The sequence below is a fragment of the Lodderomyces beijingensis genome, assembly GCF_963989305.1.
Source record: "Lodderomyces beijingensis strain CBS 14171 genome assembly, chromosome: 1".
Taxonomy (NCBI): Eukaryota; Fungi; Ascomycota; class Pichiomycetes; order Serinales; family Debaryomycetaceae; genus Lodderomyces; species Lodderomyces beijingensis.
This window is the reverse complement of record NC_089970.1, coordinates 1,070,943-1,096,535: the sequence shown is the minus strand read 5'-3', so window position 1 is coordinate 1,096,535 and position 25,593 is coordinate 1,070,943. Positions and strand designations below refer to the sequence as shown.

Genomic DNA, 25,593 nt, shown 5'->3' with positions numbered 1-25,593 from the left:
GGGCCAGCCAACTCACTTCCCAATTCCACTCAATTTTTTAACAAGACACCATTCAAATTGAGAAGATATGCTGTCTGCGGAAAAAGAGAAAGAGAGACTAAGACAAAACTACGAATCGCAAGAACAAACATCTTCCGCAGCAGGAGAACCATCACGTCAGATGCCGGATGCACCACCAGCCTACGATGAAATCCAACATCAACAGAACCCATATGATGCCCCACCACCTCCCGAACCAAACAGCCACCCCCCGCTTCAACCTCAACCTCGACCTCAGGAACCACTCACTTTCGGCTACCCAACACTACCACAACAACAACAGACCAGTTTCGGTTATGGAGCCGGTTACGGACCAGGATATGGAAAACCAATGGGTGACCCAACGCACGATCCCAACGTATACAAAATCAAGCCCGACAAAGTCGACATCCGCATCGCGCCGCCGGAACACCTCAATCCGCAATACGTCGAGTTTCGCCGCCAGCAACAGGCCGGAGGCATGATCAACGGGGATCCCAAGGGTCCACCAGATAACGGACACGGGGGCGGAAGGAAGAAGAAAGTGATCGATCTGCTGTTTCCTGGGAACGTGGGCGCTCGGTATCATAATGGTTCTAATCGGTGACCTGTGGAAATGAAGCTCGCCCTGGTGGTGGGTATCTCAAAGATGATTTCATTCCGTGTAGCACGCGATATGTATATATGTATATATGGATATATAGATATATATGTATCAAACATCAAGCAAAAAGTAAGTTTATAGAATTTGATCGCCGTTGTATGTCCATCCGCCAAATTGTTTCTGCACGCTCTCAGTTAAGAAATCATCAACTACCGAGTCCTGTGGCTTTTCATTTGTGAAATCCTGATCGAAATTACTCGTGTCCAACAAATTCTCCACGTTGGGCTTGAACGGTGGGAGGTAGCTCTTGTTTAATAATTTATTCCAATCGATGTCTTTGAAAAATGGGTGAGTCTTGATTTCATGCGCATCGTCCAATCTCTTTGATGGATCCTTTTGTAGCAACTTGATGAGAAGATCCTGAGCATCGGTCTTTTCAAGAAATGGCGGGAACCGCAACGGGTTCTGAAGAATCTTCTTGTACATTGTGGGCAAGTCGGAATCGTAAAATGGCGGCAACCCAGTGAGCATTTCATAGAGGAGCGTTCCCAAAGTCCACCAGTCCACGGAACGCGTATACCCTTGGTTGAGAAGAAGCTCTGGTGCGAGGTACTCGGGCGTGCCGCAAAACGTGTTCGTCTTGTCGTCGTTGCTCATGTTTAGCTTGCACAAGCCAAAGTCGCACAATGCAATGTGGCCCTGGTAATCTAGCAAGATATTTTCCGGTTTCAAGTCCCTGTAAATGACATTGAGCTCGTGCAAACTTTCCAACGCCGTCAACAATTCGGCAATGTAGAATCTCGACCGGTCCATGGTAAACTTGCCCTCTCTTTGCAAGTGCCAAAACAATTCTCCGCCGTTAATAAATGACAAAACGAGATATAATTTTTCAGGCGACTGGAATGAAAACTTTAACGGGACGATAAACGGGTTATTGATTCTCGCCAACACCGTCCTTTCAGCTAGTGTGTGCGTCACCTCCATTCTCGACACAATGTGCTGCTTTCTCAACGTCTTTAGTGCGTAAATCTGTTTAGTATCCTTTTTCACAACCTGCATAACTTTACCAAACGATCCTTTGCCGATAACTTTCAACAAGTCAAAGTCTTCAATCGAGAGATGCTTCTTGGTCAACGGCTTAAACTCAATGGTGAGCATAATCTCGCCCATGTCTTTTGCTGCCGACTCCTGGAGCTGAGCATTGTGGTTTGAGAATTTCAAATACTCGTGATGCATTAGTCTAATTTGCTGCGTATGTGACTTTGGATTTAGAGGCAATTTGATGGTACCAATGAGCAAGTCCCCAATGTTAGCGGGAGATCCTGAAGAGGATGACGAGCTCGAAGTCATTGTTCCACGCTGAATGACTTTTTGCTGCTGATCTGCTTGAAAGTTGGTGAATAGCTGCTTATTTTTAATCTTTTCGCTATCAGGGATAAGCATATTAGGAAGACGAATAAATAAATTCAAATTAAGAAATTGCGAGCCAACGTGGGTCGAGGAGTTGTTAGTGGTTGACTTGTTGGTGACATCAAACGACACCACCTGGTTCCAAGTGGACTGGTTGACTGTTCCCTTTTGAGGCTCAATCACGAGCACATTGTTGTCAAACTCAATGGTTAAATAAAGCAACGACTTGACCAAGTTTTCGGCATTGGGAATGGTGATTATCGAGGGTAAGAAATTTGTGGCTATAGAGCCAGGTAAATAGTCTCCAAATTCATTTTCTTTTTCCAACAAGCCCATATTTTTCAACAATTGCTGGCCGACGTTTTCATTATTCGAGTTTATGGCCAACGCGTGCAAGATCTGCTTATTGTTGTTGATTTTGATGGGGAGTTGGATATTCTGCGACCCGTAGATCTTGACCGTTAGCAAACCTGGCGATGAAGCCGACCCCGATTGGCCGTTGGCCAGTAGAAACTGCTGGTCCAAGTTGGAGCTTGAAGAAGCTTGGCCCAATGACGTGGCTTGAGATGACGAAGGAGATGCGTTATATTGTGAAGAGTTCGAAGTAACGTTTGACTCTGTCGACGGTGGTTGTAGCAATCCATTCAGGTTGTGTTCTTTCTTTTCACCGTGGAGGCCGTTGCTGGTACTGTTACTGTTACTGTTGCTAATTGTAGCTTCGCTTCCCACTTTGTGAAGCCCGCCGCTGTTTTTGCTATTGCCAACTGAAAAATTGGAAACATCGTCAGCCAAGGAATCCACTGTTGTAGAGTCATTGTCACCATTCTCTTTTGAGGGCAACTTGTCGTAGCTCTGGCTAGCTTGAGAAGTGGATGCGTCTGAAACCGAGGCGGAACCACTTGCCGATGGTTCATGGCCTCCTGAATGCTTTTCGTTGGACGAGCCAAACTTTAACTTGTTTTTGAATTTGAACATTGGTGATATCCGGAGAAGCTTCTGATGGCAGCTCCTTCTTAATATTGTTTTTTTTTTTTTTTTTTTTGGAGCTCGGGTTGTACCTGTGATAAGATAAATAAGGGAAAAAAAGTGATCCACGGTGAGAAAGTGTGTGCTAATAGTAGTGGTGGCGGTAGTTCTTGTTGTCAATTGTCAGTTGACTAGCTTGAGTTGCCTCTAATCTGCTTCCAATGATGTAATACACCTCTCGCTCGGACTTGATCTATTGGTCTCTCTTCTTCTCTGTAGTATCCCACCAGTCTGGTGGCAGTGGTGGTAATTATTTGTTGTGTTACATACAACAACTTGTAATTTCCTATTTTTTCTCCTTTTCGCTTTTTCCCGTGGGGGGGGGGGAAACGGGAGGGAGGTTAAATTGGCCGCAGAAGCTCTACTCTTTAGCTCTTTTCACACACACACCACGAATCACGCTCACGGTCTGAGAAGAAGTCATTCTCGTGGGGCCGAAATGTCCCCCCACGGAATGGAAAGAGTTGGAGGTAAAAAAAAAGGAGGCTTTGGCAATGGAAATCATCTGATTATAGAGCGTCGTTGTTGTGGTTGTCAATCGTCATCATCTGTCATCTGTCATCTTTGTTGAACCCTGTGAAAGTTAGAGTTTTATCATAATATAACCGCTCCCCACTTCTTTCCCCCCCCCCCTATTATCCTCGTTCCTGACTCTACCCGTTTCCCCCCCTGGACTCCGTGTATCATCGCCATTTCTCCTTTTCCATCGTATACCACGGTACGAACCAACCGGTAGAAAGAAAGAAAGAGAAGAAAAAAACCTCCAATAGGATGGGACCAAAGGGTGAGGTTCAAATCAGTGTAACGCTTTCCATGATAGAGAGAAAATGCGCGAGGCGGGGAGAGGAGAAGTTAGAAGGACCCTGCTTCGTACACTCTGCCAAAGCAGAGTGTCATTTCCTTGAGTTCTCTTGTGGTTGCTTGCGTCTTATTTGCCTATGTGTATTTGACTCAAGCTATATAGAGCAAATTCGTTACCGATCTGGCCGCCTTTTTTCCCTCTGCCAGATGAGGGAATCGAATCGAAACGAAGGTCACGTGATTAGATTTTGGCTGCCCGAAATCTTGGTGTCGCAAAACACATTTGGACATCGCGAAGTTTCACGATTCGCGACACTCGCGACATCACGTGCTTTGGCGGCTCTGTTTAGTAAACATAGAACTTCTCTTGCAACACCAGATTATCTAGAAACACCACAACTTGTGACAACAACTAACAGCTATAACAACATCTCACTTTTTTTTTTTCTCCTTCAAGGGTCAAGGTTGATAATGAGTACAGCAGTTGGCGTCATGGAGAATCTAGAGTATCATTACATTGCCAACTCTTCGAAATCGACAGCTATCAAGCAGGACAAACACGCGATTCCCACAGCTACAAACAAGAAACATCCACCTCTTCAAGAAAAGACCAACAGTCGACTGAGTCAAAGGTATTCCTTGTCACCCCTGAAGAAGGAACAGCACCAGCAGATCCTACTACCACCGCAGGAAGATTCGGTTAATTTGAAGAAAAGAGGTGTAAGCTCACCATCTCCACTGGCGCTGCATACAAGAAGAAAAGTTGCAAGTGGTGGCACAACCACTCCGCCTACACTTGATTTCAATCACTTGTCTCCTATTAGACCCAAATCCAGACTAGAGATTTTCAAAGATGTGGGTGCTAGTGCTGGTGGTGGTCTGGGAGGGGCTGTTCGAAGCATACGCAGCGCCGGTGACGCTGAAATGGATATTAGCCGTGATGTGGGTGACGATCAATTGCGCGAGGTGAGCGCGGACGCTGGTAACCACAGTAATGATGGAAATGTGGAAAAATCGAAAAAATCGAAAAAATTCACCGCGATTTCCACGAGTGAAGAAGAGACCCAAAAACCAAAACAAGAGCCAGGGCAATCCACAAAGATCCACTATTTTGGAAACACGCAAGCTGAAATTCAATCTGCATACCAAATGTGGAAAATGGAACAACTATTAAAAGAAGCTAACGAAACGATTGAGTTTCTTGAATTGGAAAGGAAATTTGCATTGTTGGAGCAAGAAGAAGATTCTCGGGAAGAAAATTCAATGCTTGTTTCTGTACCCTAACTATTAGAAAAAAAAAAAAAATTTTGCATCAACTGTTATATATACTGCTACAACGACTTGCTGACACTTACCTTTGACTCCTTGTACTCTTGAAATACAGCTTCAATTTATCGTCTCCAGCATCAAAATAATCCCCATCACGAGCATTGACCCAATCGTTATGCCTCCGTTTCATTTTTTCCTTTTCGTCTTGTCTAGTACCGCGTCTTTCCAAATCTTGCTTCAACCAATGTAATGCGAGCGGATGTAAAGTATTGCTCTTGCCAATTTTAATCTCTCCCTCGCCAACTTCAACATCAACATTCTCATCGGTACCACCACCCGCAACAAACTCAATCTCCTTCATACTCACATCGTTCAACAACACCCCCGCGTCAATATGCAACACCCGATCGCACCACTCATCCCCCAACCCATCAAAGATATGAGTCGCATAAACGACACAGCAATTGCGCTCGACACATTCCAACTTCAAATACGACAACAACTTCAGCCGCACCACCACGTCCAAGTCGATGGTGACTTCATCCAACAAGAGCAACTTCCAAGGCTTGATCAACCCCATCGCGATCTGCACCCTGCGCCGCTCCCCATCGGACAAATTAATCATCAGCCAACCGGGGTCAATATCGAGTAAATCAACCAAGAGGTTCCTCCTCTCGACATAAGCATCACCGCCAATTGATGAGAGCAAGAGGTTCACTGGTATATCTCGCTTTATCACGGAATTGGTGATCCACTCGGTGCCGAGGTAGGTGATGTAGCTATTGATGTCTGAATTATGGTGACGGGATCGTTTATCGAGCGAGAATTCAAAGGGGTCGAATCCGCCTAGGCGCAATTTGCCGCGCCTAATTAGGGTTTTCCCTGCTAAAATCCGCAAGAGGGTCGACTTGCCGGCGCCGTTGGGGCCAATTATCAAGTTTGTTGTTCCCCAGCTGATTTGAAGGTTGATGTTCTGGAGCCCGAGTTTCGCGGTGGTGGTGGAGTTGTCACGGGAAAATTCGTAAGTTAAGTTGTCCACTTCTATTGCTAACGTCTTGTCATTTAAGTGATCTTCCATTTGTTCTTTTCTTCTTCCGTGTTGACTGTTTTTTTTTCAATTTCGGTGGAGGTGTTTGAGGCAGCAATGATGATGAAAGGTGGGATTCTGTTGATCTTTTTTTTTTTTCTTTCTCTCAGAAGCAAACTTCAAGGAAAAATGGGGGTGGCGATTGAGCGCCGTCTAAGCGAAAGTGAAAAAAAAAAGGGGGGCCATGTGGTGCTCTATTTGGGTAGGTCGTACGTTCCATGGATTGGGGCTGTTGGCCAGGAAAAATGTGTGGTCTTTGCGTTCTGATCGACAATTGTATCTTCATGGTATCGATCTTGGTTAGTTGATAATATGCCCCTGGCTGCCCATCATCTACACTCACGCCACGGACTGTGACCACTGCACCAGAGGATTTATCATCATTTTGTCGCTCAGTATTTGTTCTTTTTTTTTTTACCCTGGGTTATGATGGGCGTTGGAAAACAGGCTTGAACGTTTTCTTTTTTCTAGGAAGTTTAAAGCGGCCTGGTGTATAGGCTGATAGAATAATTCAAGGTCAGCATTCTCTGGGTTAGAAGTCGAACAGAATGGTGGTGGTGGTGGTGGTGGTGAAATGAGACTCAGACCAAGTTTGGCACGATTTGAAGCTTCCGATATCGTTTGAAAGTGCCAGTGCACCATTGAGCTTGCGCAAGTCTCCAACCGACCTCGGTTTGTTTGCATTACCACACTAACTGGTGCTGCTTGCTACGATCAATGCATGTGGACCTAAGGGGATGATATCGATGTAAGAGGAGGAAAACTTATGTTGCACCGGTGTTGTACCAGTGATTCGGTAGGCTGCGACAACTTGGAGCCCGATGCTTGATATATGGTGAGGTCCGACTGCATTTGGGCTGGTTCCATCCCATCGCTAAATTACTGGTAACTGGGACCCACTCACTCCAAAGAGAAACTCTGCTAGCTGAATTATACTCTTGGTTGGCATATAATTACAACGTGTATATTGAATAGATTGTATCTACAAAAATTACGACAATGACATATCTTGTAGATAAAAAAAAAACCCCAACCAGCAAATAATCGCTTTATTATCAGGTTTTAAGGTGTCCTTTTCCAGTTTGGTTTACTCTCTAGGTTCAGTTCCTTCAACATCATCCTTCTTTGGAGCCCACGACAAGACATCAACTGCTCTTTGAGTGTAGTTGTGGTATGTTTTATCTTCATTTCGTTGAACTCTAATCCCGAAATCAACGAGTAATTTATTTCCAACTACAACGACTTTTTCGGCTATTCTGCATTGAGTTTCACCATAAGCATAAATTCTCATCCAATCAGTTTCAACTCCACCCTCTTTGTTTCTGTGGTTGACTGCTACGGAGTATCTGCAATACTGTTGGCCATTTTCAGTCTCGTTGAACTCTACATTGCCAACTCTTCCCACAACGGTACCTCTTGCAAAATTACTTCTAGCTGCGCTACTGACGAATGAACGTTGGAAAGTTCTCAACATTTTTCCCTGCTTCTTTCTGGTAATTTGCTATCTTGTTTTTTCTTTTTCAATTCCAATTGATTGAATTGGGTTAGATTGGAGAGGGAGGGAGTCGGTGTAAAAATGGATTATCTTGAATACCTAATAGCACTGTTAGTCGTAGTAGTAGTAGCAGTGTTTTTATTTCATCTTCTCTCTGGTTATATAGGTGGCGAGTCACACATGAAACAAACAAACGCGTCACTCACCCACCACGCTTACCAGAGGAGAAAAACGGAAAACCAAGGGGGGGGGCACGTGACTGGTCCCTCTGCTGTAGGGGAAAACTGCTCTATTTCCCTGAGGGAAAGGTTGCAAACCTGATGATCCATGAAACCATGAAACCATGGTCTTTTTTGCTTTCAAGTCCAGTGGTGAGTATGAAGAGTATTTGAAACAGGCAGTTGCACCTCGAAAGATTTTTCATTGGCTGGGTAAAAGATCCAACAACGGCCAGGTCACTGTGACGATTGAATTTGAAGAGACATAGAAGGAACATGGAAATTTACTTAGTTTTTCCTTTATTCTGTAACTTTTTACAATTTCGCTTAACTCTACTTTTTTTTTTTTTTAATTAGTCCCGTGTTAGAAATGTAATCAATTGATCAATTCGTTGAACCACGACAAGATGTTGATTCTTGTTGGAATGTTTTGCAAGTCATTAAACACCGTCTTGATCTTTTCCACAAACTCTTGCAACTCCTCTCCTCCTTCGTCAACGTCTTGTGACGACTTGATGAATTTCCGGAAATAGGACTTCAAGAGACCCAAGTATTCGTAAAATAGCCATTGCTTGTCAACTTCAGTTGCATTGGTTCCTTCCAATTCGTCAATCTTGACCACATCGTTGACTCCCAAATCCAACTTGTTCAATTTGCTGACGATTTCTCGGAAGAGAACATTGATGGAATACTTTAACTCCTCGGGTTTGCTATTTTCCAAGATCCGATTGACTGACTCCATACATGAGACATTATCGATAATGAGATTGGCTTTGAAAGCCTTGACTAACAAGTATTCCGACTTGATGATACCAAACTCAATCATGTTTTCCAAGATCAAGAATACCACTTGAGGCTGGTGCACCCAGATTCTAAACACGGCATCGATGATCCAGTTCTGTCTATCCTTGATGGTCTCCTCCTCTAATTGCAAATCTTCAAAGTTGGCTTCTCCTTCGCCCGCAGACAGCGACGATTGCTTTTCCTTTGTCTCTAGCTTTTGCCCGCTAAGGAATTTCAATTTCTCCACGTCTCTGCTCAAGATACTCACTTCGGAGTATATCGATCTGGAACCAATGTAGCAGTAAGTTTGAATAATGAGGTTAATTGCAAACTTGACCGGTTCCGATATCAGCACTTCAACAGAGTGAGGTTCGTTGGCGTTGGCGTTGTCGTCAGCTTCGGTTTCAGCTTCAGCTCCGGCTTCGGCTCCAGCTTGAGTTTCTGCTGTGGCATCATCAGCATCACGCATCTCTTGGTCCACGACCATCTGTGGTTTGGACACGTCTTCAATGATGGAGTTGTACAAATCGTTAAACTCTTTATTTGATTTGTGATGAGACATGACAAACTGATAGACTCTAGTTCCAAGTTCGTGATAAGGAAGGGCCGGGTTTGTAAAATTGTAAAAAATCTCATCTTGGAAACTCACGTTTGATTTAGCTTGTAGCGAGGCTTGCTTTGCATTGTACAAATCGGTCAATTTGGCCTTGATCTCGGGCAGATCGCCATACAAGGCAGCGTCGTAGTTGATGATGTAATTGGAAACGTCTGAAAACAAGGCAATGTTCAAGTACTGGTAAAACTCCTCATAGTTCACCACCTCGCCGTCGACAACGTCAATGAAACTTTCCCTGATCCTTTTCTTGTTTGATAATCGAATCTCCTTGGCAATGAGATTCTTTATGAAATTTTTCTTTGGATGGTATTTCAATTCGCTCAACTGTTGTGAATCCTCAACCCATTCCTCCCATTTCCAGCTGAATTCAAAGTTTGAAATCTGGGTCGTCATCCAGTCCAAAAAACGGATTTTTAATTCGTAATCTAGTGTTTGCAAGTTGGCATAGAAGTATCGAATGGCTCTACCAAACACGGGGGCCATCGATTCGGGACTCTCTTTACAACACGCGATCAAAACAGTGTAGTAGTAAATTTCCCGATGTAGCGTTCTTGGGAGCTGGAAAATCATGGTCAAGATACTCTCCACCGCGACATCTTCCATTTTCCACGTCGACAACGGCGGGTCATTTTCCCCGCTTTTGTTGTCATCGTTGATCATGTTCAACTGCTCAATCGACGTCCCCACTGGAGTGAACAAGTCTGCGCTAAAGAACAAGTCCAATACAGCAAGTTGTATTGCAGCTTCATTCTTGTTGAAGGATAAGTTCGTCAATATGTCAAAGGACATATCCTTGAAAAATAAACCCACGTAGGACTCGATAGGTGGCACCGTTTCAAATTCGGTGTTTTGGTTGTAAACTTGAAACAAAAGCCTCAGGTTCTGCTGCCAAACCTTGTCAATACTTTCCTCGGTTGACGGTTTGTAAACTTGCACTTTTTCAAACGCTGGCAATGAGAATTGCGGCAACTTGTGCTTGATGACATCCTTGGAGATTGAATTGTTCTCCAATGCAGTTTGCAATATTGGCTGCAAAAACGGTTCAAAGTCCAAGAATAGCGTCAATTGCCAGTCATTTTCTTGCAAAACTTTCAACGACGGGAGAATCAAGTCAATCAACTTCTTTGGCTCATATGGAATCTCGAGGTTTTCCATCTTGGTGTCGAATGGCTGCAACATCTTGTGCGATTCTGGCTCCACAATGGGGAATTTCTCGGCCAACTCGATCAAGTCGTTCATGTGTCCTCGTATTTCCTCCGACTTGTCGTTGCTGAGCAAATATGGCACCGAGATCAAGGTGTTGTAATATATTTCTTGAGCGATCCCATGCCTCTTGTCGCCCGATTGCGTTTGCAAGTCAATGGCATACTGGAGAAACTGGGTAAACACGTTGATTATAGCATAATCGTCAATGATGGGCGAAAGTGCACTCAAGAACTTAAGAATGCTCTTGATACTGTTGAACGCTCCAGCATCTTCTCTCTTTTCCTGTGCAAGACTAACGACTCCGCTGACGGAGTCCAAGTAGAGCTGGATCTTGGCGTGTAAATACTCAATGACGTATTTGGCAATGACGAAGTTTTTGGCATTGCAAATGAACACCAAGTTGCAGATGGCATTAATCTTGTGTGGTTGTTCGATAATGATGGAATGAATAGTGGTTAATATGGCATTCCGCAAGGCATCAATCTTTTCAAATTCCGCCACGATGGGGTTGGAAATGTAGTTGACATCATCAATCTGTGCTCCAAGGTTGGGATTCTCTCCTAGCCTCCTAATGTCTTTGCAAACATTGTTGATCAACTCCTGCGCTGGATCTATGCGTTGTCTCTTTGCTTCAAAATCTTGGAATTGGGGACGCCCATGGCCGTCAAACCCTTGGTCGTTTTCCTCGCGCGGTCTCTTGTTTGAAGATTCAAAGTCCATCTGTGAGAGGAAGCGATGGGCGATGGGAAATTGTCCTGGTGATACCGTGGGGAGGGGTTCTTTATTCGGACTCAGCTGCAAGTGAACAGCCTGACAATTTTTTTTTTTTTCACTCCAGTTTTAATTCAAGATGCATGTTGGAACAAAAAGGTGTCGATCGTGAACTTTTCCACTTTGCAAAAGTTTTGGCTCCATAATGTGCTACATAACATCACCGTTGAAACTTGATTGATAAGAATTGTCTTTGGGAGATCATTATGCTGTCCTCGGATGTGTTTCCAAAAAAAAGCGGAGTGGTGGTTATCGATGGTGCCTTGGGCACTGAGCTCGAGAAGTTAATTGAACCTTCGGCACCATATCTACCCAGCAAGAGTCCCCTTTGGTCGGGCCAAGTATTAATCGATGCACCTCAACTAGTGAAGCAAGTGCACCAAAACTATATCGAGGCTGGGGCTGATTTGATCCTTACTTCAACGTACCAGGCCTCATATGCAAGTTTAAAGAAACATACCAAATTGACCGACGAGCAGATTCACGACGTGTGGCAGCGTTCCATTGACGTGGTGAAAGAAGCCAAGGCTGATTCTAGGAAGACAGACGCCATCATTGCCGGCTCGGTAGGGCCCTATGCTGCGTATTTGGCCAATGGCTCGGAGTACACTGGCGATTACGGCAATGTCACCGATGACGAACTTGTTGCGTTCCACAAGCCCTTGGTTGGATTTTTTTTGAAGAACAACGCCGTGGATGTCATTATTTTCGAAACGATACCGAATTTTCAAGAATTTAGAGTTGTCACGCGGTTGATGAAGGAATTGCAATCGAGCAGGAAACCATATTTCCGTTCAATCACATGCCAAAACCTGGATAATTTGACTGATGGGACTCCTCTTTCCACGGTAAGGGACTATGCTGACACCAACCGTGGGGTCGGCGAACGCAAAGTGTTGGGGATAAATTGTGTCGATTATACGCTAGTTCCGGGAATTATGGACAAATTCACTGGTTTCGGCTTTTACGTCTACCCCAACTTGGGGTTCCAGTACGATGCAGATGCTCATCAGTTTATCGCAAAAGAGGGAAGATCGGAAACTAGTTGGAAAGAATTTGTGCAAGCTCTCAGTGCCAATCCGGATGTGGTGGGGATAGGGGGCTGCTGCAACACGGGGGTCCAGGAGATCAAGGACATTGCCGACGTTTTAAAAAAGTGATTCCAATCTCCCCTCTTTCCCTCCCTTCCCCTCCAACCGCTTAGGCGCAGACTGCAAAGAAAGCTGCTTTTTTGAAAAAAAGAACTGAAAGGCGGTGCTGAAGGCTTCCACAATCTACAGTATAGTCGACGATGTAATCCAAAAGCCAAAGGCGGGTGGGTTTCTTCACACTCGGTATTCCTCTAGCTTCTCAGTATAATTGTTTGCATTAGGTTGCAAAAAAAGAACAAAGAATGGACGTTGGTGATAGGATCGACAAGCCGCGAAACGAGAACGAGACAATCGGAATCGGACTTTTCAATCACCATCAACTAATCAACCCCCACGACCCCAACTACTCAACGAACTATACCCCAATGATCCATTCAGTTCTAATATGTATGTCTAGCTCAATATACCCGAATAGTTGAAAAACCCATTACAAAAGTCTAGCTTTTCCCTTTACTAACCGCCGGAAATTTGAAAGTCAACAACGATGGTGTACCAAGACTAATGAAGTTCTACGCTAAAGTAGATATCCAGACTCAGAGACTCTTGCTCGAGCAAGTGCATCAACTAATTTCAGTACGGACAAATCAAGAATGTTCCTTTATAACACCGCCGAAACTACTCGAGGACTTGGATGACATCAAGGTGATTTATCGACATTACGCCACGCTCTATTTTGTGTTTATCGTTGATGACCAGGAATCGGAATTGGGGATATTGGATTTGATTCAGGTGTTTGTTGAGTGTTTGGACAAGTGTTTCAGCAATGTTTGCGAGTTGGACTTGGTGTTTGGCTGGCAAGTGCTCCAGACGGTGTTGGAAGAACTTGTCCAAGGAGGCATGGTTATTGATACTAATATTGGACGAATTGTTGCTGCGGTGGATGAAGCTAATAGTCAAAAGGATGGCAGCGTTGGTACCACTGCTGGTGCCAATTTGGGTCTGAGTTTCTTGCTGAGTTTTTCACGAGATAGAGGTACGTTCTGGGGTAGATGAATGAAAAATAAAAATCGTGGGTACGGTTATATCTACCATATATATATATATATACAAGTGGTGGGTGATTGGTTTTCCCCTCCATGAATCACCAGAACTTCCACCAGTTCTTTTGTTCCTTTTGCCTCTTTTCCTGTAACAACCGTTCAACTTCTTCATTCTTTTCCACCCCTTTGTGGATTTCCGCCTTTTGAGCATCTTCGGCGCGCTGCTTATGGAATAATTCACTATCGATCAATTCCATATTCAAATTCCGCTGTGTTTTTTCAAATGGGGATCCAATAGGTCCAGCTTTCCATATGGGATCATTCGACGCTGACGTTTGCTTCACAATCTCCATTAACCTCTGCTGTTCTTGTTCTCTTAATGCCTTGTTCCGCTCATAGTCTGCTCGTATTTCAGGGGAGAACAGGGCAATTAGCTGCTCTTCTGTTGGTCTGATTGTATACCAAAGTACGACTCCCAACCCAACCAAACAGCCTCCTGCAAAATAGACTCTAGCCCATCTGTACCAAAGGGGCTTTTGCGAACTCATGCTGTGTTTGACTAGCTGCTTGGGTGGTTCTTTAGTAGTGATTGATAATTATCCACCAGATATTGGCTAGAGAGAGAACAAAAAAAAAAAAAACCATACATAAAGATACCACGAGCGAGAAGTAGGAGACACACTAATCTCTGCCTGTGCGAGGGAGGAGTTGCAGTCCAAAAGAAGAGGCCCACTCGTATATATATGTAAATCTAAAAGCTATTTCACTCTCTTGAATAGTCTCATGAGGAACCCATTTTTATCATTGAGAATAGTGACGCTTGGTGGAGCAGTAGAAAAACATTGCTGTGGTTATAGTGGGAGGGGAGTTTTTTCACCAATATTTTGGCTGCAATTGCATGAAAAAAACCAAAAAAAAAGAGTTGACTGGCATCTCAAAAACACACTTCGAATACACCATTTCTTCCAATGCTTTGTCGTTGGCTTAGCCTTACTTGGTTTACCTCTATTGCAGTTCCGCATGAACTCAGTTCGACCTCGTTGTTAGCAGATGAAACAATAGTTTGGCAACCGGCACTTGAAAACGAAATTCTCATGTGCCCCAAAAAAAAAAAGACCAAAAAAAATTATAGAGTGGTCCCTAGCAGGATCGAACTGCTGATCTTGGCGTTATTAGCACCACGCCTTAACCAACTGGGCCAAGGGACCTTGTTATTGCACTGAATATACTAGTAGTTCAATAGACTACTACGATAGATTACCAGGTACGTACGAGGCACCCTTTTCCCTCTCCTTTTTCTTCCTCTCCGTTTCTAGACTTTGCTGTCTTTGTTTCGGGTAAGGTTTGACAAGTTCATTCTGCTCAGTCTTTGTAGTGGTTGTTGCGTGGTTGTTATAGCCATATGCTTGCCAGAGAGATGCCTGCAGTTGCAGACGGGCTACACACGTGGTAGCAGCAACTTCTGTCGTTTAGCACGAGAGTGGAAGTGTGGCAGAGAGAGCTGTAAACGATGGGATTAATCAGATTCACATTTCTCGACACTAGTTGCTGCTCCTGTTGTTGGTGTTATTGTTATTGTTGGTAAATGGATAATCAAAGCAACGTTTGACAGCTGGTTACATCATCGTCATAACTCGATGGGGGCAATGTCTCAGTTACCGTGAAAGACTAGACGCTTGCGCTTTCGCGGAATATCATAGCCCCTTTTTATCCCTCTACCGGCCCCGTCTGCTTGTACCCGTCTATCTGGCTTTTCCCTCTCTCCGTTTTACACTTCCGTCTGATATAAAAGATTCACGTTCATTCACGTTCATTCTACCAGCTGTTGCCGCTGAATATAATCTGGCCTTGAAACTGAATTATTTATCCAGCGTATCACAGCTTGTCGCTTGTAAGTTGAAAGTAAGCAAAGTTGCCCTATTTTTATTTTTGTTTATTTGCAGAACTTCAACAGTTTTTTTTTTTTTTTCACGATTATTCGCCAGGTTACATTTCACATTTTACATCTGCAATTTTCCTCAACCAAGTAATTGAGTGAAACCATTCATCAATTTTGTATATTTCCAAAAGGGCTATAGCTAGTGGAGATCTTCCCTCTAGTGGCCTGATAACCATTCAGTTACAAGAAAACAACAGTTAGTTTGCCAGCTCTTTGAGAGACAAGGGGGAGCGAGGAAGGGGGGGCAAATTTCAACATTTAGCCTCCAGCCGACCCAACCAAACCAAACCAAACCAAACAAAAACCCAGCCAAAAAGTGAACAGCAACTTTCACCACGACAACCATAAGGAAAACTTATATGTATACATTCGCTTGAGAAACAAACATGGCAGATAAATTGATAGAGACGAACGGCACAGTAGCGGCCGAGACAGCTGGAACTGCAAGACTCGATAACGAAATAGTGGATACTTTGGTCCACGACGCGTCTTTCCAATCGTCACCTTTGGCATCAACCTCGGCATCAATCTCGGCACCAATTCCAGCATCAACCTCAGCATCAACGTCGGCAACGGCAACGGCCACGGCAACGGCAGCAGCATTGGCTAAACACAAGTCGTCAACGGGCAAACGTAAATTTCACCAAAAATCCAGACACGGATGCTCAACATGCAAACGAAGACGTGTTAAATGCGACGAGCAAAAGCCACTTTGCCGCAACTGTATTAAGTTGAAGTTGGATTGTGGATATAAGGATGAAGTTATCAATAGGGAAGTCATGGAACCACCAACAAAGAAACAAAAGAAGGAAAAGAAATTGAAGGACAAGCTGCCGAAAGTAAAGACGAAAATGAAAACGGATGCGAAAGCCAAAGATGGAGACGATCATGGAGGAGAGGAAGAAGAGGAACAAGAAGAAGGACTTGAAGAAGGAGAAGGAGCAGAAAGTAAACACTTGACTCCCGCTTCGTCGCAAGTACCTACGCGGAATAATAGCATTGAACACAATGAACTGGGGAACCACCTATTACTGCATCAGCAACAAGCTACTCCTTCATTGACTCCTAGTCCGATGTTAGCACTGGATGTGAACAACACAGGAGGAGAAGGTGATAAGAATGCGACTAATCTAGCACAGACGCTAGCTAATCCGTTAAGTGCACTATCGTCTGGTTTACTCAGTGCTGGTAATCTAAACAACTTGAATATTGCTCACTTGGTTAATAATCTATCTGGCTTGGAAGGCGATTTGAGTGGCAATTTGGGCAACTTGATGAGTTTGGGCAATTTGGCCAGTCTATCGAATCTAGCCACATTGGCTCAGCTCCCTATTGATTTGAGCAGTCTAGGTGGGTTAGCTGCTACAATGTCACAAGTGAGTGGCCAAAATGGTGGGTTCATGGAAAGTTTGTCTGCGAGTCTTTTGAATGGCACTGCCAATCCATTAGATGGACAAAACATGGGCTCAGCCCAGGGAACACAACACCACCAGCAACAACAACATCCACCACAGCAACAACACCCACTACCATCACTACAACAACCACAAACACACCAGCACCAGCACCAGCACCGGCACCAGAACCAACAGCACCAGCAGCACCAGCAGCACCAACAAAATTCAAATGGCTTGCTCAATAATGCAATTGAATCACCCATGAGTTTCCCCCATCAAGCATCACCTTCAGCATCCTGCACTATACCCGATGCCATCAACCACTATGACCATCCGGCTGGCGGTGCCACCGGTTTACCTAAAATCTCCCCGAATATGATGAATCTGCAAATCCCAAGTGGAATGGCAATCAATAGCCACTCACTAGAACAGGCCATGAACTCGAGCAGTTTGAATATGCTAGACTTGAAACTAATGTTTCATTATACTTCGCAAGTTGCCAACACTATAACAGGCGCTGGCATATCGGAAACAAACATCTGGTTGCGAGATATACCGATGCTCGCGTTTGAGCATCCGTTCTTGATGCATCTGATCTTGGCATTCAGTGCTACTCACTTGTCTCGAACAGAAAACGGGCTTGATCAATGCGTCACTAGCCACCGTGGTGATGCGTTGAGGCTATTACGAGAGGCTGTGTTGAATATCAATCTGGATAACACAGATGCATTAGTTGCTAGTGCCTTGATTCTAATTATGGATTCGCTTGCCAATGCTAGTTTCCCCAGCAGCACATCGCCAAAAAGCTTACCTGCCTCGGCGTGGATTTTCCACGTTAAAGGAGCAGCGACCATCTTGACCGCGGTGTGGCCGTTGACGGAGGCATCAAGATTCTACAAGTTTATAAGTGTTGATTTGGGCGACTTGGGCGATATCATCAACCAAAAGACCCAATTGAACCAAACTGGCGCAACCGATTCCAGCAATGGGTCCCAAAGTCGAATATTTACAGACTTGGAGTGCCACGATGCAGATATTGCCGATTTGTTCCCCGTTGAGATCAACTCGCCGTACCTTATAACGTTGGCGTACTTGAACAAGCTCCACAAGGAACGATACAAGTCGGATTTCATATTGAGGATATTTGCATTTCCGGCCTTGTTGGATAAGCAGTTTATGGCGATGTTGATGGCTGGCGATATCAAAGCCATGAGGATCATGCGATCCTACTACAAGTTGCTCCGCTCCTTCACCATGGAGATGAAGGACAAGGTGTGGTTTCTTGAAGGCGTTGCGCAAGTGTTGCCGTCCAACGTTGAAGAATACGCGGGCGGCGCAGGGGGAATGCACATGATGATGGACTTTCTTGGCGGCGGGCCCGATATGATTGACGATTACGGCGACGAGTTTCAAGACGACGATTTTGAGCTGGAGCATCTGCATGCCACTGCCACCACCACCGCAATACACGAAGAAAAAGATGATATAACGAATGCTAATGAAAGAAGTAATAACCACAAGAACCATAACAACGACAACAACACGAATAGTATTAATAATAATGACAACACCAGCGGTAATAATGCAACGGCGGCAGGGGTCCATGCTGCCACTACGAATTTAGTGAGTCCAACTGTTGCTTTGACCAACACCGATAATTTGCCAAGCGACATAACTAGCGAGTTGGAGATAATGCAAGGGGCTTTACTCGATTGATCTAGGATCTTGGAAAGCTAAACAAGTCTGTTTCTTCGTTTCGTTTCGTTTTTTTTTTTTTTTTTTAAAATTGTATTCATCTACTTTTTTTTCTTCAATTCTACATGCATTATTTTCGAACAAGCTGAAGTAGAAACCTTAGAGTTGGTGGATGGGAAGTAGTTGTGGTGTAGACTTTTTTTTTTTTTTTCGCGTTTCATGCCCTGGGCGATTGGAAAGTAGGGACTAATTTCCCTGTAAAAATAGGGGGTAAAGAGAAATCACGTGACATCATGAATGTCACGTGATCTGAGTTTTCGAGTTTTTTTGGAAAAGGGAAGCGGGCTATTGTTTCCAAAACAGAGACATACTCTTCCACGGGGCTCATTCAGCACATACTGAGAAGCGAGGTGGCCAGTTTTCAAGAGACGAACAAGTGCCACACCTGCTGTCTGCTCGCTGGTGGCGGTCTAAAATTTCTCACAAGACCATTGAGGCCCACACAGTGGCGGAAAAATTAAACTAGAGAAAAAAAAAAATTGGTTGCGAGACTACTCTCACTGGCATAGTTTACATTTGAAGATGATACTGTTCCGGTAGTGCTTCAATACAAATAGGGCCAAACAAAGGTCAAGTTTATATTATGTAGGAGAAGGGAGGGGGAAGCGGGTTCTAGCTGTTGCTCTCGAACTCTGAGACACTTGCAGTATGGGCCGTAAACGTGTAATAGTGGTGGTGCTTTATATATAGCTTGTTGTTGCAGCTGGTGGGATTACTACGCGGTGTGTGCCAGTGTTTTTAGCGAGTGGAGTCGAGAGGAAGAAAAAAAAAATTGTCGATTAAACAGCAGAGTGAGAAGTCAGAGATAAACCAACTACAACTCTGAAATCAATCAATCAATCAATCTCAACAACACCCACAACCCACACCAGACAACCCTCAACCCTCTAACCACTAGCCACAACTCACGCCCGACAGCACTAAGTACCCACCAAGAGACCTTACACGTACCTAGAACTAAAGGCACCCTCTATCTATCTATCTATCTATATATATACACTCATATATATTACAGGACAGGAGGATTAAATATAGCCCCTCCATACATTTCAAGATCTTGAATCACACCGCAACAGGGCAAATCAACAAAATCACCAAAACCCGAAATTAACCCAAGCACTTCCCCCCCTCTCCCCTTCCCAACTTGAAACTTCAACCGCACCACCAAGGACGTCGAAACCTCTTCGCTTTCCCCATACAAATCGCGTAATCGCTTAAAAATTGTCATTCAAAAACAAGCACGAACAACTACAGAAACCCCCCCCCCCTTAAAAAAAAAATCCACTTTAAAGTTACACATTGAAAGATGCAGACAATAAAATGCGTTGTGGTGGGAGATGGTGCCGTTGGTAAAACATGTTTATTGATCTCGTACACCACATCCAAGTTCCCAGCCGATTATGTCCCCACCGTGTTCGACAACTATGCCGTGACGGTGATGATTGGAGACGAGCCCTTCACGTTGGGCTTGTTCGATACCGCGGGCCAAGAGGATTACGATAGGTTGAGACCCTTGTCCTACCCCAGCACCGACGTGTTTTTGGTTTGCTTCTCCGTTATATCGCCCGCCTCGTTTGAAAACGTCAAGGAGAAATGGTTCCCCGAGGTCCACCACCACTGTCCCGGGGTACCTTGCTTGATCGTTGGTACCCAGACCGATTTGAGAAACGACGATGTCATATTACAGAGATTACAAAGACAAAAGTTGCTGCCAATCACTCCTGAACAAGGTGAAAAGTTGGCGAAGGAGTTGAGAGCCGTGAAATATGTCGAGTGTTCTGCGTTGACCCAACGTGGATTAAAGACTGTTTTCGACGAGGCTATCGTTGCTGCTTTGGAACCTCCTGTTATTAAAAAGAGCAAGAAGTGTACGATTCTATAGATTATGCGCAAAAAATATGGTGCCGTGTTTAGTATCCAAGCATGTATAGTAGCAGTAGCCGTAGCTGTTAGCCGTAGCAACAGCGGTGGCAGTATGTTGTGGAGTGGAATATAAACAGTTTAAGTAATGATCAAAAGTTGAGATGTAGGAGGGGGAGGTGCTTGGTGAAACACACCCAACTCCTCTCGAAAACACTTAGGTCTATATAGAGACGGTGGTGGCGTGCCAACACCACCTCCCTGGCCTTCCGCGCGCGCCACTCCGCGCCGCCCCCCCGGGAGAAAAAAAGGACCCCAGCGGGAACCGGGGAAGCAAAAAAAAAAAAGGGGGAGAGATTGCGCCAGTCAAGGGAACCGGAACCAATGGAAAAACTAGCACCAATCCCCAAACCACCATCCCACCATCTTACAAATCCACATATTCACCCCAACCACCACCCGAGCATGTCATCAGTAAAGGCCAAAATCAAATCTTTTTTTGCACCAAACAGACAATACGCCGTAGCAGGCGCATCAGCCAACCCGTCCAAGTTCGGCTACAAGATCCTCAACTGGTACCTTGCGCACCGCTTGCCCGTTATACCAATTAACCCCAGAGAGGAAGAAATCCTAGGCCAGAAAGTCGTCGCAGACGTCAAGAGCGTCCTCCATGCGATCGAGCTGCATCGGGATTTGCTCACGTACAAGACTTCGGCGGCCGACGGCTTGAGCATATCCTTTTTGACGCCGCCTCCCGTTACCCTCTCGACGTTGCGTGAGATTGGCGCGGTTGATGGGTACAAGGATGTGATCAAGGGGTTGTGGTTCCAGCCTGGCTCGTATGATCAGGCGGTGTTGGATTTGGCGGCGGAGTTGGGCGAGTTTGAGAAGGTTATTGAGGAGGATGAGTGTATTTTGGTGAGGGGCGAAGAAGGGCTCATCAGTGCCAATTTGTAAAAACATATACATATACATATATATATGTAGGGTTGTATTTATATACACGAGGCGTGAGTTTAATCTAGGATTTTCTTGATGTAGGTCCCCCATCCTTCCTCCTCGCCAGCTGAAGGCGGTGGTGGTGGTGTGAGTGTCGCCGGCAGCAGAGGCAGCGGGAGGATGTTTATTCGATACGCAAACGGCGCAACTTCCAACGTCGTGATCGGCGGCACATGGTCCCGCTCACGCTCGACAGCATCGTAGATGCGCAACAAGTTCATCTCAAAGTTCTGCATCGATACTTCAACGGCATGGCTGTGGTTGTATCCGCGAGCGCCATGGGTCTCTCTCCGTCGATTCGTGATGCGTTCTTCAATGGGCAAACATTCGATATTTAGCGTCCACGTTTCCCAAACTCGCACATTCTCTTCATCAATAGCTTCATTCCCTGCCTCTGCTCCACCACCACCAGAACCACCACTACCGCCACTGCCACTGCCACGGCTGAACCAACCAGACGATTTCCTCGTGGTAGTCGTAGTCGTAGCCGTATTCGTCGAAGCCTTGCGCTTTTTCGGAACCTGGTCCAAGAACTGGATACTCATCACGCCGTGAACAGGTAACTTGCGCGCATTGACGCACAGCCTGATGTATCGATTGATCTTGTCATCGATCATCGCGTCCAACTCCGGTTGGTTGGCAACTTGCGGGTAGGTGATATTGAGAAACTCGCTCGTTTGCGGCTGGATGGGTCCAAATAGTCTATTGAAAAAAATCGTCCATATCACACCTAAAGAAAAAACAAAAAAAGAATAGCGTTAGTACTGGTTTCGACGACAAAACAGCTCACCAAGAAGGAGCTAAAGGGGGATGGGTCTTGCACATACCTTTGATTGATTCACGTAAAACTGACCTTTCGCCGACCAAATCAATGCTAAATTCCATTGGACACTCATTCAGGAATCCAAGATATATAGTAATGGCGACTTGAACAAATGAATGCTTTTTCGGGTTTTGGCTTTTTCTACGTGGCGTGGGTGTGGTGTCTATCGGGCGTGTGATGTATCAAGCCCCGTTTCGATAGATAAATGGTGACTACTGGAACTCAAAACGTGTGGGTTGGCTGTGAGTGCGTGCGTGCGTGTGTATGAGAGATTGAGTGTGTGAGTGCGTGTGAGTGCGTATGTGTGTATGGTGTTCTTTTTTAGTTCAAGCCCAACAGAATACAGCTGTTGTTATACGTGGCTGCTATAGATGGTTATATGCAACCATTTGTTCAAGATAAAAGAAGGCAAAGAGCCACGGGATGACTCACCTGTCGTGGCGACTATACACTGTGTAGGAAAAAAAAAATGACAGCAAAGCCAGATCTTTGAAACGGGGGACGGAGGGACCCGGGGGGGGGGGGGGGCCATGGCAAGTATTCAGCTCCAACTCTAGCTATCCAATTCACCGGGAAACTCCTGCTCTATTAAACCTTCAATCTCGCGTACAATCTGGGGCACGGCGTTGTTGGTAGCTTTGATTTCATCTTGAGTCATCGGGCTCAACACGTAATCAGCAATACTTTCATGCTTACCCGGTCTGCCAATACCAATGCCAATCTTGTGATATTTCCCCTTGTAATAGCCGTCAATTGATTTCAACCCATTATGACCTCGTGAGCTCGTGCCAGGCCGACGTAGATCGTATCGTCCAGCTTGCCTCTCCAATTCATCATGCAACACAACCAAGACCGAACCCGCGGGAAGCTGTTGGAAATGGTTCGCGATGACGCGGCCTTGGAGATTCATAAATGTAGAATCGGACTTGAATAGTACCACATGCCGGTATTTGCTAGATTGATAGTAGGGGCTATTTTGCGAGAGAATATGCTCTTTCCAATACCGCTCAATTAGCTGGTCCAAGACTCGATGTGCTACGTTATGTCTTGTGCCCGAGTACTCTGGTTCGAAATTACCTATAGACACGATGAATATGCATTTGGTGTCGTGTAAATTTGTGCGGGTGGCTCTAACAGGCAAGGGGAAATACGAATTGACCAACGCTCGAATCATGCGAAAAATGCCATGTCTAGTGGTTGCCTGATGCGACAGCATCTTGTGTAGCTATAAACTTTACTTTTGGTGATGTCGGTGGTAGTATTAACAGTGGTGGTTATAGTTGCCGCGCCTTGTTGTTTTTCAAACTGCATGGTCGTTAAACCGTTTTCAACATATCCCAATGTGCTTTGAATCGTTGTGTATAGTTTCCCAATTTCGTTTTCCTTGTCCGCGATCCAGATATTGATTGAATTTAACCTGGAAGCTTAGTTAGTAGAATGAAAAAAAAAAGAATAAACGAAAACAAGTGAAAGCTCTTTGCTTTCCAAAAGAGAAAACATACCGAGTTTCACTACCATGGATATCTGACTTGGAGCTGTTTTCAAGCAATTCGTGTTTTTTCTAGAGTCAAAACGAGATACGTTTGCGTTAGTAGCTATAGTTCGCTATCATTCGCTATAGTTGACATCGCTCGCACGTTTCTCAAGCAAAACAGACTCGGCAACAACACCCACACATACCACGGCAAAACCAGCCAATTCTTGTCTCAAACCCTCACTATTGGTCTTGTACTCTTGAAACATGAATTCTATGCATTTCTCCAAAGTCGCCCAGTCGATACCGCTGTAGTCCCTTGCATGCTGCACCGTTGCCGATTGCTTCAATATCTTTAACGATACAAATTCAACTTGCGAATCCACTTGGCTGCAACCTATGCCTAATCTAAGCAAATGCTGCGTCATATCAACCAATGTTTCATTTGACTGTTCCGGTTCCGGCGCAGTGTCCACTTTCAACAACAGGCGCTTCTTAGCATTTCCCGAGCTTACACCAACATGACTGAAATAACCAACCAACGTGTTGGGAAATCTCAAAAGGAAGATCCCCGTGGCTGCCTGCCACTAGCTCCAGTTTTTTTGGTTGTAAAAAAAAAAAAAAAGGAGTATGTAAGCCATGCAATATTTTGATATTTAGAGGGTGTGAGAGGGAGTTGCTCAACCACGCCACCTAAACACCCCAACCAACCATGACCACCATCAACAACGAACTCAACAAACTATCAACCCAAGTCTCCAAGCACTTGAAACTAGTAGACGAAAAAGTGTTGAAAACAAACTATGGCCAATTTGACTGGAACTTAATCAAGCGAACACCACAGTTTCTCAAGCTGAAGATCAAATTTCCTGGCAGCGGCCATGCTACCGTGGACGAAGAATTTGATCTGATGGAAAACACAGTGAGGCACCAGGATGAAGCGTTGAGGTCAGTGTTGAGCTACTTGAAGCAGTTTTTATGGAGCTTGAATGAGTTGGTCAATGACTCTGTTCATGTTAGTGAGCAGTTCCACAACTTGATTGATCCATATAGTAATTTCAAACATGACGCCGCCAAGATTGATGCTGCGTATGACTTGTGGGCTTCCATGGTTCAATACAAGCATCTCATTATGAGCGTTGACATGAAGATGGAAATTGATGCTTTGAATAAAGGCACCGTTGTCAAGTTGGAGGCGGTGAGCTCGGGGATGTTGAAGAGTGTGTTTAAGAGAATTAGAGACCGCCAATTCAGCTTGTTGGATTACGATAATTATCGCAGCGAGCATGAAGCACTCTTGGCTAGGCAACAACTGGGCAAGGAGCAGTTGACTTTGAAGCAGAGTAACTATGTCTACACTCTCGAGAGGAAAGTCGCTGAGTGCAAAGCCAAGTACGAGATTCAAAATGCATTGCTAAAGAAGGAGCTACCGGTGTTTATCCGGTTGGTTCAAACGGTTATCGATTATGCTGCTGTTGATATATACTTGATCCACCTTCTTTATTGTTACAAGATCACCACCGAGTTGCAAAAGGGGAAAATCAAAGTGGCAAGCTCAAGTTCAAGGTCAAGTGACGCATTGATTCAAGAAAGCGAATCAAGATATGCCGATATATTGCCTAAAATACGCGAGTTGAAATTGTTTTCACCGAAAACCAGTGGCGGGGAGCAAAACTTGACTTGCGAGTCATGCATCGCGTTGTATGATTTTGATGGCGAGCAGGACGATGATCTCTCGTTCAAGAAGAATGATAGGATTAAGATCTTGGAGACGGATGGCAATTGGTGGAAGGGGGCACTTCATGACAAAACGGGCAACTTTCCTTCAAATTATGTCACCCTCTCAGCATAAGCTCTGGTAGTAGCCTATCTCAGTTTTAGTTTAGCCTATCTTAGTTTAGCTTATCTTAG

The 25,593-nt window shown here is 44.8% G+C and overlaps 15 protein-coding genes across 15 annotated transcripts; 8 read left to right on the top strand and 7 right to left on the bottom strand. All coding sequences in view use genetic code 12, as the record gives it.

Annotated features, from left to right (window-relative positions):
- Nucleotides 1-67: 67 nt before the first annotated feature.
- On the top strand, nt 68-625 carry LODBEIA_P04620 (uncharacterized protein; the record flags this gene model as incomplete). Its single annotated transcript, XM_066974861.1, has 1 exon — nt 68-625. One exon carries the CDS (start codon nt 68-70, stop codon nt 623-625), a length of 558 nt encoding a protein of 185 aa, XP_066827400.1.
- Nucleotides 626-757: 132 nt separating this feature from the next.
- LODBEIA_P04610 (uncharacterized protein) lies at nt 758-3,007 on the bottom strand (the record flags this gene model as incomplete). Its single annotated transcript, XM_066974850.1, has 1 exon — nt 758-3,007. One exon carries the CDS (start codon nt 3,005-3,007, stop codon nt 758-760), a length of 2,250 nt encoding a protein of 749 aa, XP_066827399.1.
- Nucleotides 3,008-4,330: 1,323 nt separating this feature from the next.
- Nucleotides 4,331-5,143, top strand: LODBEIA_P04600 (uncharacterized protein; the record flags this gene model as incomplete). The annotated part of the gene is made up of 1 exon (XM_066974839.1): nt 4,331-5,143. One exon carries the CDS (start codon nt 4,331-4,333, stop codon nt 5,141-5,143), a length of 813 nt encoding a protein of 270 aa, XP_066827398.1.
- Nucleotides 5,144-5,210: 67 nt separating this feature from the next.
- LODBEIA_P04590 (uncharacterized protein) lies at nt 5,211-6,206 on the bottom strand (the record flags this gene model as incomplete). Its single annotated transcript, XM_066974827.1, has 1 exon — nt 5,211-6,206. One exon carries the CDS (start codon nt 6,204-6,206, stop codon nt 5,211-5,213), a length of 996 nt encoding a protein of 331 aa, XP_066827397.1.
- A 2,098-nt stretch (nt 6,207-8,304) lies between these two features.
- On the bottom strand, nt 8,305-11,253 carry LODBEIA_P04580 (uncharacterized protein; the record flags this gene model as incomplete). The annotated part of the gene is made up of 1 exon (XM_066974816.1): nt 8,305-11,253. The coding sequence occupies one exon, from the start codon at nt 11,251-11,253 to the stop codon at nt 8,305-8,307; it is 2,949 nt and encodes a 982-aa protein (XP_066827396.1).
- A 257-nt stretch (nt 11,254-11,510) lies between these two features.
- On the top strand, nt 11,511-12,464 carry LODBEIA_P04570 (uncharacterized protein; the record flags this gene model as incomplete). Its single annotated transcript, XM_066974805.1, has 1 exon — nt 11,511-12,464. One exon carries the CDS (start codon nt 11,511-11,513, stop codon nt 12,462-12,464), a length of 954 nt encoding a protein of 317 aa, XP_066827395.1.
- A 233-nt stretch (nt 12,465-12,697) lies between these two features.
- Nucleotides 12,698-13,448, top strand: LODBEIA_P04560 (uncharacterized protein; the record flags this gene model as incomplete). The annotated part of the gene is made up of 2 exons (XM_066974794.1): nt 12,698-12,842; nt 12,931-13,448. The coding sequence occupies 2 exons, from the start codon at nt 12,698-12,700 to the stop codon at nt 13,446-13,448; spliced, it is 663 nt and encodes a 220-aa protein (XP_066827394.1).
- Nucleotides 13,449-13,536: 88 nt separating this feature from the next.
- Nucleotides 13,537-13,983, bottom strand: LODBEIA_P04550 (uncharacterized protein; the record flags this gene model as incomplete). Its single annotated transcript, XM_066974783.1, has 1 exon — nt 13,537-13,983. One exon carries the CDS (start codon nt 13,981-13,983, stop codon nt 13,537-13,539), a length of 447 nt encoding a protein of 148 aa, XP_066827393.1.
- A 1,777-nt stretch (nt 13,984-15,760) lies between these two features.
- LODBEIA_P04540 (uncharacterized protein) lies at nt 15,761-18,487 on the top strand (the record flags this gene model as incomplete). Its single annotated transcript, XM_066974772.1, has 1 exon — nt 15,761-18,487. One exon carries the CDS (start codon nt 15,761-15,763, stop codon nt 18,485-18,487), a length of 2,727 nt encoding a protein of 908 aa, XP_066827392.1.
- A 1,345-nt stretch (nt 18,488-19,832) lies between these two features.
- Nucleotides 19,833-20,408, top strand: LODBEIA_P04530 (uncharacterized protein; the record flags this gene model as incomplete). Its single annotated transcript, XM_066974761.1, has 1 exon — nt 19,833-20,408. One exon carries the CDS (start codon nt 19,833-19,835, stop codon nt 20,406-20,408), a length of 576 nt encoding a protein of 191 aa, XP_066827391.1.
- Nucleotides 20,409-20,770: 362 nt separating this feature from the next.
- Nucleotides 20,771-21,343, top strand: LODBEIA_P04520 (uncharacterized protein; the record flags this gene model as incomplete). Its single annotated transcript, XM_066974750.1, has 1 exon — nt 20,771-21,343. One exon carries the CDS (start codon nt 20,771-20,773, stop codon nt 21,341-21,343), a length of 573 nt encoding a protein of 190 aa, XP_066827390.1.
- A 59-nt stretch (nt 21,344-21,402) lies between these two features.
- LODBEIA_P04510 (uncharacterized protein) lies at nt 21,403-22,270 on the bottom strand (the record flags this gene model as incomplete). Its single annotated transcript, XM_066974739.1, has 2 exons — nt 21,403-22,115; nt 22,213-22,270. 2 exons carry the CDS (start codon nt 22,268-22,270, stop codon nt 21,403-21,405), a joined length of 771 nt encoding a protein of 256 aa, XP_066827389.1.
- A 491-nt stretch (nt 22,271-22,761) lies between these two features.
- Nucleotides 22,762-23,424, bottom strand: LODBEIA_P04500 (uncharacterized protein; the record flags this gene model as incomplete). Its single annotated transcript, XM_066974728.1, has 1 exon — nt 22,762-23,424. One exon carries the CDS (start codon nt 23,422-23,424, stop codon nt 22,762-22,764), a length of 663 nt encoding a protein of 220 aa, XP_066827388.1.
- Nucleotides 23,425-23,816: 392 nt separating this feature from the next.
- LODBEIA_P04490 (uncharacterized protein) lies at nt 23,817-24,110 on the bottom strand (the record flags this gene model as incomplete). Its single annotated transcript, XM_066974716.1, has 1 exon — nt 23,817-24,110. One exon carries the CDS (start codon nt 24,108-24,110, stop codon nt 23,817-23,819), a length of 294 nt encoding a protein of 97 aa, XP_066827387.1.
- A 284-nt stretch (nt 24,111-24,394) lies between these two features.
- LODBEIA_P04480 (uncharacterized protein) lies at nt 24,395-25,534 on the top strand (the record flags this gene model as incomplete). The annotated part of the gene is made up of 1 exon (XM_066974705.1): nt 24,395-25,534. One exon carries the CDS (start codon nt 24,395-24,397, stop codon nt 25,532-25,534), a length of 1,140 nt encoding a protein of 379 aa, XP_066827386.1.
- Between the last annotated feature and the right edge of the window lie 59 nt (nt 25,535-25,593).